The sequence below is a fragment of the Protobothrops mucrosquamatus genome, unplaced genomic scaffold (assembly GCF_001527695.2).
Source record: "Protobothrops mucrosquamatus isolate PMUCROS unplaced genomic scaffold, P.Mucros_1.0 scaffold2, whole genome shotgun sequence".
Classification (NCBI taxonomy): Eukaryota; Metazoa; Chordata; class Lepidosauria; order Squamata; family Viperidae; genus Protobothrops; species Protobothrops mucrosquamatus.
Window position 1 is genome coordinate 2,995,977 of NW_015386389.1, and position 11,072 is coordinate 3,007,048.

Genomic DNA, 11,072 nt, shown 5'->3' on the forward strand with positions numbered 1-11,072 from the left:
TATCCCGGCCTGAAGCCCGACTGGAGCGGGTCCAGATAGACTGTTTCCTCCAGGTGTCGAGGGAACTGCTGCGCAACCACACTCTCAACAACCTTCGCCACAAAGCGAAGGTTGGAGACCGGGTGATAGTTAGCCAATACATCTGGGTCCAGGGAGGGCTTCTTAAGGAGGGGCCTCACCACCGCCTCCTTTAAGGCCGCGGGGAAGGCACCCTCCCATAAAGAAGCGTTTACAATTCCCTGGAGCCAGGCTCGTGTACCCTCCCGAGCCGCCAGTACTAGCCAGGAGGGGAACGGATCCAGTAAACATGTGGTTGCATTCAGCCTCCCCAAGATCCTGTCCACGTCCTCGGGAGCCACAGAGTCAAACTCCTCCCATACAACAGTCTCAAGACCTGCTCCCGTTTCCTCCCCCGGGGCCACCCAGTCAGAGTCAAGGCCTTCTCGGATCCGAGCGACTTTGTCATACAGATATTGCGCAAAGTCCTCGGCCCTCCCCTCCAGGGGATCCCCCCTCCCTCAATTGAAGGAGAGAGCGGGTCACCCTGAAGAGGGAGGCCGGGCGGTTATCTGATGACGCAATGAGGGTGGAGTAGTAATTAGACCTCGCCACCCTCATCGCCACAAGGTAGGATCTAACATGTATCCTTACCTGTGCTCGGTCGGATTCGGTTCGGCTAGCCCTCCAACTGCTCTCTAGGTTAAAGTTTTATGTATTACTGGGTGCAAAGATAAATTGCTTTGTGATGAAACAAAAGCCATGTAGGCAACACACCCTATTTGTTTGTTCCTCCAAAACTAACTGATCTTATTATATTCTACTTATCATCAACCTTGCCCCCCCCCCCAAAAAATTGAAATCACACAACATATTAAGATTTGTTTTTCTCTTCAGACACACGGCAGGTTTTAAAGCCGTAAAGCCATTGTTTGTATCACCTGCAGGGACCAATCCCAGTGAAATCCAGGTAATTTCACCAGGCAAACAAAGAAAGAAACCTTTGGCTGGAAAAGAAATGCCTTCAGTTAAAAGAGAGAGAGAGAAGCTTGTTCAGTGGCTGCTTGGAAACTTCCACTGTTCTGAAGGGTTTTTTCTCCATCTAGTGGAAGAATGGAAATCTTCAGCTTGAAAGGATTAGCTGTAATCATTGCACCTAATTAAAATGGCCATGAAACACACCCTCCGTCTTTAATTGGATGCCCATCATTCAGTCTGGTTTGGAAGCATCACTGCTTCAGACGGGAAGGCGGTGCAGAGAGTGGTGAGGATGGCTGAAAAGATCATTGGCATGATCCCTCCCATCCAGGACATAGCACAGAAGCGCTGCTTGAGCAGGGTCCGTAAGATCATCTGGGACACTACACATCCTCTTCACGACCTGTTTTCCTTGTTACCTTCTGGGAGGAGGCTTCGTGGTATCCGTAGCAGAACATCCAGATTCAGCCATAGTTTCATTCCATACAGCATTAACTTTGCGAACTCTCAAGCTTCCTCCTTCCGTTATATATTCAAGATGGACAGTATTTAATATTTATTTGTTATGTATATGTAGGGGTGTGGGTCTATACATACGTTGTATATAGTATGTTTAGGTGTGTGTCAGGTATGTGTTTCACTTTGAGAGCGGGCAACTAAATTTCATTTGTGATGTGTGCCGTTGTGCCCACAGTAAAAAAATGACAATAAAGGTTATCTTATCTTATCTTATCTAAATTCATGCACAGGGCCCAAGTTGGGGACAAAGATCTGCAATTCTCCCAAAGGCTTAGGACCAAAAGACAAGTGTAGATTCGTCCCTGAGCTGAGTAAAATTATCCTCCAAGGTGACAGAAACTTGAGAGAAAATTATAGGTGGTCCTTGACTTACAACATTCGTTTAACGAGTGTTCAAAGTTACAGCGGCACTGAAAAAAAGTGATTTATGATCATTTTTCACACAGCATCCTCATGATCACAGCATCAACATTCAGATTCTTGGCAACTGACTCATATTGATGACGCCTGCAGTGTCCCAGGGTCAGGTGATCCCCTTTTGCAACCTTGTGACAAGAAAAGTCAATGGGGAAGCCAGGTTCACTGCACAACTGTGTTACTAACTGCAGTGATTCATTTAACAACTGTGGCAAGGAAAGTCGTAAAATGGGGCAAAATTCACTTAACAACTGTATTGCTTAGGAACAGAAATTTTGGACTCAGTTGTCATCATAAGTTGAAGACTACCTATAGTGATCCAGGACAGGGTTTTCGAAGTCAGGTGTTGTGTGCCTAATAACAACAACAACAACAACAACAACAACAACAACAACAACAATAATAATAATAATAAAGTTGGAAGGGACCTTGGAGGTCATCTAGTCCAACCCCTGCTCAGGCAGGAAACCCTATAACAGTGGTGGCGAACCTATGGCACGGGTGCCAGAGGCAGCACTCAGAGCCCTCTCTGTGGGCACGTGCGGCGGTGCCCCAGTCCTAGGCCTTCAGCTGGGTTATATAAAACCTTATCGCTTTAGGCCTCCGCCGCCATGTACAAAATAAAAAGGTTCAATCAATCAGTCAATTTCAACTTCTCGCGGGAAAAAAAAAGATCTTGCAAAGTTGGAATTGATTGATTGAACTTTTTAGTCCCACCCAGTCTGCTGTTACCACCGCAGCTATGCCCACTCAATGGGCCACACCCACCCAATGGGCCACACCCACCCGGCACCCGACGATGCATAAATGGGTTTTGGGTTCCAGTTTGGGCACTCGGTCTCTAAAAGGTTCGCCATCACTGCCCTATACCATTTCGGACAATTGGCTGTCCAGTCTCTTCTTAAAAACTTCCAGTGTTGGAGCATTCACCGTTTCTGGAGGCAGGTTGTTCCACTGGTTAATTGTTCTAACTTTCAGGAATCTGTGTCATTAAAAAGAAATATGCTGAGGAAAAGTGTGACAATGTTAAGAAGTGTCAATGAAAAGTGTATTGTGATTTGTATTCCTTCTTTTAAGAATAAGCTTTCTGTCTTTTGTCACCAGTTTCACTGCCAATATCCAGCTCAAGAATCTGAATAAAACTCCAGGTTCATTTCATTTCCAAAAAGCTTACTACTTGTTGAATACACATCTTGGTTATGTCGAAGAAAAACTAACTTCGAGGTTCCAACACCAACTCATAGACTTAAACAATAGTTTTCCCAGCCAAACCCCCCCAAAATCTTACGTAATCCATATCAACAAGTCCACTTTGTATGGGAACCGTCTACTTCAAATCCACACCTGTTCTGGTGTCCTTGACAAGGCTTCAAGCTCTCATGGTCTGCAGCTGAATTGAAGAAGTTTCGTTTTTCCATCTACCCACTTGAAAGTAACACCTCCCCCCCTTAATCTAAAGGCAAGTTGAAACACAGAGGCACGTAGCTGCCAAAGTTTCATCCTTGACACTCACTTCTATCTCAGAACAAAGTGTCTATGGAGAAGCTCTGTTATCCATGTCATGGTTGTCTCAAAGGTGCTTTTTCAAAAGGCAACTGGATTTTCTTGGTTTTTTTCTTTGAAAACATTCTCATCGATTCTGGCAGGATGGTGGGGAGGGATGAAAGGATCCTATTTCTTTGCAGTCATCTGGTCATTAGCACTCTCTGAGAGCCATTGAGGCCACTTGGGGGTTTACCTGTGTGAAGAGAATCAACACCCTGACTTCCTCTTTTGCTTCTATTTCACAGTTCAATTTCACCGTTTAGCATTGAGAGCACAAGACGCCAGAGACGGTCTGAATCGCCGGACTCCCGGAAGCGCCGCATCCACAGGTGTGATTTTGAAGGATGCAATAAGGTTTACACGAAAAGCTCCCACTTGAAGGCTCACCGGAGGACCCACACAGGTGAGCACGGGTGAAAATTTCCAGCTATGGATTCAGTGGTGATTGCAATTTGAAGAGCTGGACATAATTCCATACAGTACAGTTCTCTTGATAATTCCCACCTGCCATGTAATCCTAGAAACCAAGGCTTTCCCCATAATAGGAAACAGTTCTTCGGTTCCAGTATTTTTCTGTAAAGGTGGGGAAACAGGGTGTGTATTGTCAACTAAGATGAAGGGCCATGACTCCAATCCAGTCAAGAATCTGGATGGATTTCTTGTGATTTTCTTGCTCTAGAGGGTTCCTCGTGGTTATCTCTACGGTGGTGACATTCCAGTTGGACATTAGTTCAGTTCAGGAGAAAAAAATTGTGATGGCTGTCCACTCTGTATCCACTCCTCCAGGCACTAGCAAGGACACCCACCCCACCATTAAAAACATTTTCTTTCTTTCTTTCTTTCTTTCTTTCTTTCTTTCTTTCTTTCTTTCTTTCTTTCTTTCTTTCTATCATTATCTGTCGTATTTATATCTATCTATCGTTATCTGTCTATATTTTTTCTATCTATCTATCTATCTATCTATCTATATCATTACATGTTTATATTTATATCTATCTATATATCTATCTATCTATATCTATCTCTATCTATCTATCTATCTATCTATCTATCTATCTATCTATCTATCTATCTATCTATCTATCTATTAATTTATCAAATGTATGCAGCCATCTAATCCAGCAGAAATGACTTTGGGCAATATTCAAAAACCTCTGTCTATTTGGATAGATTTGCATTCTCCAGATAGGATGCTTTTTGAGAGGAGAGGGAAAACCTCATGGCTGTAACTTGTTAAAAGCATTGTTAAAACATAAGCTGGCTACCTGCATTACGTCAAGGGAGGGTCATTCATTCACATGGTTGTCTGATCTCAGGTGTGCTCACATTAGGGTACTGCTATAGAGCCATCAGAAGGGGGCCAGTTCCTTTCAGTGCATCTGCATCGTTAGCATCACAGTTACGTGAAAGAGGCTAGGAAGCACAAATGAAGCATGCCTGAGGCTGCTACCTGTGTCCTTCACCAACAGTGCTCCTCCTCATAACCAAAGCTCTGAGACTTTCCTTCCATCTGGTGGGTTTTAGGCATTCTTGTGGGCTGCTGAAGAGGAGTGTTTCAATCTGGATGGGATTCTGGGTGATCTCTTCATCTCTGTCTACATCAGGACCTGAGCTGAACCTGAGCTGTCAGAAAACACTTGCATAGAAGGGTGTCATAGATGGCAAGCAGTCTAGTTCATCTGCTCTTTATGGGTCGCCTTGATAAGTTCCAGGAACCCCAAGGTGTCCTGGCACAGAGACTGAACATTGCATTCCCAGGTCTTTTTCAGACAAGATCTGGGCTGGAAACTTTGTGCCAGGAAACAATGGCAAGCTCCAGGCCTTCAATGTGTGAGAAAGCTGTTTGCTTCTTTCCTTGTGGTTTGCCCCACTCCCTTTTGCAAAACCAGTAAAGTTATGAACTTCCCATGGCTGCGTGACAGAGAAGTATCAACATGAAACAACCCATCTCTGAGCCCCTGGGTTCTAACAGCTTTACATTACCCTGCAGGAACAAAGGACTTCCATAAGTTTCAGGTGTGTGGATCCATTGGCCTTCCCTTGGAGACTGTCTCCTGAGCAGTCCTAACCATTGCAGTTCCTCCTATGCTCAGGAGAGCTTCATTGGATGTTACAGGTGTTGGACTCCCAACTTCCAGTCTTATAGCACAGTTTTAATGGAAGGCCCTCATGAAAACATCACGGGATGCATAAGAATATTTTAATCAACTGCATTTGAAAGTTTGCTTCACAATCAGCAGTCTTTTACAACCCATTAAGTTAAAAAAAATTAGTATTTCTGTGCTTGAGGGTCAGGGTGTTCAAACTTGGAAGAAGCCTTCAGAGAGCTGCCTCTTTTATTTAGGCCTCGTAAAACAAAATTGTGTTGGCAGGCAGGAACTTGTTAAGGTAGGGAGTGGGAGAAAATATTAACAAAGCCTAAATAAGGATCCCAGGTTAAGTATAATGCATGTAGTCAAACTTGATAATAATCTAGTAAATGAGCCAGTGAGCAGACTTGTTCTTACTGAAGTATAGTCTAACTTGCTTAGACCCTAACAACTCTATTTTTCCAGGGCAAAATGTTAATGAGGTCCTAATGAGCTGAAAGGTCATATACAGTATGTACAAATGCTCCATAGGTCAAATGATTAAAAGGACATGTATTCTGTAGACCATTTGGGATGTTCAAAATATCTCCCATATAAATCGTATGGATTCAGGTTTACGAAAACTACTGTTGTCTATATTTTTCTTTCCAGAGTGGAATGAGACAATTATTATTATTTTATTATGATCCAGAGTAATTGGGGTATGTTATAGACCAGGGATAAATTAATTAGGACAGCTCTGCACATAAGGAGAAATAGGAGGAAACAGATCACAGAAGTTTCTGTTACTTCACTATAGTCTTGTATTCAGTCTGGGATTGTAGGTTAGCTGTTGCTGCAAGTTACATAACAAAAGAGTATGTTTAGTATATTTCAAAACAATCTGCACCTGAGTATATTCGTAATACAAGGGCAATTCGGAAATAAACCTCCGTTTATGACAGACACTCGCAGATACAGAACTTTTATTAGACACATTAGAAAACTAAAACATTACATTACTCTTTGACATAATCGCCATTCAAACTGAGGCACTTGTCATAACATCTTACAAGGTTTGAAATTCCTTAGTAGTAGTCGCTCAGTGCCAAATCTGGGCTATGGGTGGTGATCAAAAACATCCCAACGGAACTGCTTCAAAAGTTCTTGGGTGCGTCTAGCGGTGTGCGGGCGAGCATTATCATGAACCATCATCAGACCAGAAGTCAGCATGCTCTGATGCTTGTTATGGATGGCTCATCTGAGTTTTGTAAGGTTTCACAGTAGACTTCTGAATTGATGGTCAAACCATGCTCCATAAACTTTACTAGCCATACTCCTTTGGCATCTTCACACTTGGCGGGATTTTCTATGGCACCACTTTTGGTGTGGTGTTCGTTCACAATAATACTCTCCCTCACACTGCTAGACACACCTTGTAAGACGTTATGACAAGTCCCCCATATCAGAGGACCTCCCCTGAAATGGTCCAGAGAAGCACCAGTTGCTTCTCCCTGGAACTACACAGCAGCTATTTCTATGGATGCATTGTCCGATGGATGAGGAACTTGATGTCTAACTCTCAAACCTCTGAAAAAAACTGATTAGAAAGCTGTCTTCCTTCACATGCAGAAAATGTGTAAGGTTCAATTCCTCATCTCCAACTAGAAGGATCAGAGAGAACTCCTGGCAGTGAGAATAATTAATCAGTGGAACGGCTTGCTTCCAGAAGTTGTGGGTGCTTCATCATGGGAGGTTTTTAAGAAGAGATTGGACAGCTATTTATCTGAAATGGTCTAGGGCAGACATGTCAAACTCGCGAGGTCACGTGACGTTGTGTGACATATCAGAGCTCTTTCCCTGTTGCCGGCAATGGGGTGTGCGTGGTTTCCTCATGATGTGTCCGGCCCACGGGCCGACAATTTGACACCCCTGGTCTAGGGTCACCTGCTTAAGCAGGGTGCTGGTCTAGAAGACCTGTAAGATCCCTTCTAGCTCTGTTATTCTGTTGTTCTGTTGGTATGAGTGACATCCTTAGCTAAGGGAAGATTACTTGGACTGTTATGTAGACATGTAGACATATAGTTTCCTTGTCAAGAGACCAGATAGTTGGTTCCCATTCAAGTGCTAACCAGTTAGGATCCTCCTGCTCTCTTTTAAGATCAATCCAGGTTGATGGGTGGCTGTCTATGATAGGGGTTGTCTATGATTAAACCCTAGTGACATGAATAACATGATATTGCTATACCAGAAAATGGCTAGGGTTAACAGAGACAGTTAAGAAGGAATGATCTGCTTCCCCCAAGTTAATATGGATTCACAAAACTTATAATTCTGCTGCCATTCGGATGTAGTTTTAGAAGACTAGCATTGCTATCTTCTCCAATGAGATGGTTAGGGCTGAGTAATGCCTGCTTTTGTAATTTTCACTTAATCCACCAGGGGGTGCACGGTAATAATAAACAACTTCTAAACAAGTGTGACATCTCTCCCTCCAGAAGTGAGGATTAATTGTGAGTCACAAAAATCCTGCCTGCTGTTTTCTCATTTGTGTATTCTTTCATCAAGTGTAAGGTCAATTATGGAAGAGATGCAAATTAAATAAAAAAAATGTGTGATCGTGTTTCGAAAGGAGAAACTATTACAAATAGTTACACTTCACCTTTTGTCAATGCGATGTTAGTTTCTACCGATTAGTAAAAGTGACTACCCTAATAGTAATTTGGGAAGTTTAGGCAAAAGGCTTCCCAAAGACTCATGCACAAAAAGTGTCTCTACTGATCCTTCCTGTCTTGTGGGAAGAGCTCCTTGCCGTTCACTGAGCACAGGGGGTCCTTGACTTACAACAGCTCACTGAGTACGAACGACTGCAAATATACGTGTCCCAGGATAACGTGGCAGGATCCAATCCAGCCCAGTCACCGGAACCAGAGGTTTTTTACAACGGCACTGAAAAAAGTGACATATGACCATTTTTCATACTTACCACCTTTGTAGCATCCCCATGGTCACGTGATCAAAATTCAGATGGTTCATGCTTATGACCATCACAGATGGTTCATGCTTATGACTGTCACAGTGTCCCAGGGTCATGTGATCACATTTTTCAAATTTTTGATGAGCAAAGTCACTTAACAACCATGTTGCTAACTTATCAACTGCAGTGATTCACTTAACAACTCTGGCAAAAAATGTCGTAAAATGGGGCGCAAAAACTCACTTAACAAATGTCTCACTTAAAAACAGAAATGTTGGGCTGGGTTGTGCTCGTAAGTCGAGAACCGACGACCACAGCTAAGATTTCATTTATGCTGGAAGTGGCTGCTGGATTGATGGCTGACTCCACTTCCTCCTTTTTTTTCTCCGCTCTCTACCCATGTCCATCTTTCTTTTTTTGGTAATCATATAATTGTATTTCTTGTTGTTTATTTTATTGTTCTATTGTCTTAGTTCTGCTCCATTCACACTCTTTTCATTTCTTCCTTTTTATGGTTGCAAGCCACCTAGAGTAATCACACGGCGAGATAGAAGGCAAATAAATTTAACAAACAAATAAATACATCTAATTAACTATTAAGAATAGAGCTAACAAGGTTATCGTCTGTTATTTCACACTGAAAAGTGCAATTTGTAGTCAAATTTTGGCGGTTTCTAGAAACTGGTTCCAAACTTCCGTGGGATGAAGGCAGCTACATCTGTGATTCCTAGAGTTTGAAAAAAAAATCTCTAGGTTGACAAGCTGGGTTGACAAGATCAGAAATGAGGAGCTGATAAGCCGCCTGGGAAAGCCAAGGGAAATCATCAAAACAATTAAAAAACAAAAATTAGAATATTTTGGACGTGATGCGACACTCAGAAAAATACGGCATACTCCATTTAATCCTCCAGAGAAAGATGAAAGGCAAACAAGATCCAGGCAGAAGAACATCGTGGCTTCAAAACCCAAGGGACTGGTTTGGACAAAACTCAGCAGCTCTTTTTCGTGCGGCTGCTGATAAAAACAGGATCACCAACATGATCGCCAATGTCCGATAACAGATATGGCACAGGAAGAAGAATGTTGATTTCTGGCTGTTCTGGACAAATTCAACACATTTCAGCCTTCTCATTTCTATGGAGATTCTCAATCATCCAGGTCATGGTTGTCCCAAAGATGCTTTTCAAAAAGCAACTGGACTTTCTTGGGTTTTCCCATGAAAATGTTTCACTTCTCACCAAGAAGCTTTTTCAGTTCTTCTTCTGAAGAAGAAGCTTCTTGGATGAAGAACCAAAATGTTTTCAAGAAAAGATCCAAGAAAGTCCACTTGCCTTTTGAAAAGCACCTTTGAGACAACCTTCTCTGGCTCTAGTATTTCTCTTTATAGAGAGAAAAGGGTTGAAATCGCAATGTGAAGAACGGCGCACAAACCATGACTGATTCTTGCCAATAACGTGAAAGTCTTAGCCCAGAACCCCTTTTCCTATCTGGCCGGTTTGTGAGGATTATTTTGTGGCATAGCCATGTTGAATTGCAATGAAGAATACAAATCTCACAAATCTTCCTCACATGGCTAGTAAGAGAGGAGAACCTCCTATCCACCTCAGAGGTGAAGGTTATTTACCTAGCAGACAGGCAGTCACTGAGGAAACTTTTGAAATTATGGTGCCATGGAATGCAGTCATTGGGCTGGCTGGCTAAAGTTAAGTAATGCTTTCTTGGGTAGACTTGAACAAGAAACGAAAGAAAAAGTCTACACCAGGGGTCTTCAAACTTGGCCCTTTTATGACTTGTGGACTTCAACTCCCAGAATTCCTCAGCCAGCATGTGCCTGGCTGAGGAATTCTGGGAGTTGAAGTCCACAAGTCATAAAAGGGCCAAGTTTGAAGACCCCTGGTCTAAACAGAACAGTGGTGTTTGCAGGAGAATCAGAAGAATCAAAATGGCAGTTTTGACAGAGCCATAAAAGTCCTGTTGCTTTGTACAGTTATGAATTTTTTTTAATATTTTATTAATTTTCTATTATTACAGTTCATTAGTGCTTAATGAACAATGTGTTGTCTGAGTTGATTTGCTTTGCTTAGTAATACAAGTTAAGTTCTTACTCTCTGTCCCGTTTTTCCAGCCATTGATAAAATAAGTTCCATGTTTGTACAGTTATGAAATCTTGACCCATAGACAGAAAGGGTGGGGCTTTAAACACACTGCCACAATTGCCATGTTGACCTTTTTGCACAACCCCCCTCCCACAACACCACTAAAGTAGAAATATCAAGTACCTTTCAAGTATTATAGTTTAGGGTCAATTAAATAAAATGCTCCTTGGGAAGAATATTGCAACAGAACTGAAAAGTTAATCCTAATTGTTCTTTTTTATTATTATTATTATTATTATTATTATTATTTTAATTTCTATACCGCCCTTCTCCCGCAGGACTCAGGGCGGTGCACAGCATATTAAAAACAGATACAATAACAATATACAAAAATAAAACCCTTCTAAAACCAAATTAAAAACCAAATATTAGAGGCTGTGTTCCAATTAAAATTATACTTAAAATCGTCCCTAA

At 42.2% G+C, this 11,072-nt stretch overlaps 1 protein-coding gene across 1 annotated transcript in view; it reads left to right on the forward strand.

Moving 5' to 3' along the window:
• The window catches only part of KLF12 (Kruppel like factor 12), a 156,431-nt gene that overhangs the window by 124,905 nt on the left and 20,454 nt on the right, over window positions 1–11,072 (forward strand). Inside the window, exon 6 of the mRNA XM_015832331.2 lies at window positions 3,702–3,859. Within this exon, the coding sequence (XP_015687817.2) occupies window positions 3,702–3,859 (158 nt within the window). The remainder of the gene's footprint in view (window positions 1–3,701; window positions 3,860–11,072) is intronic.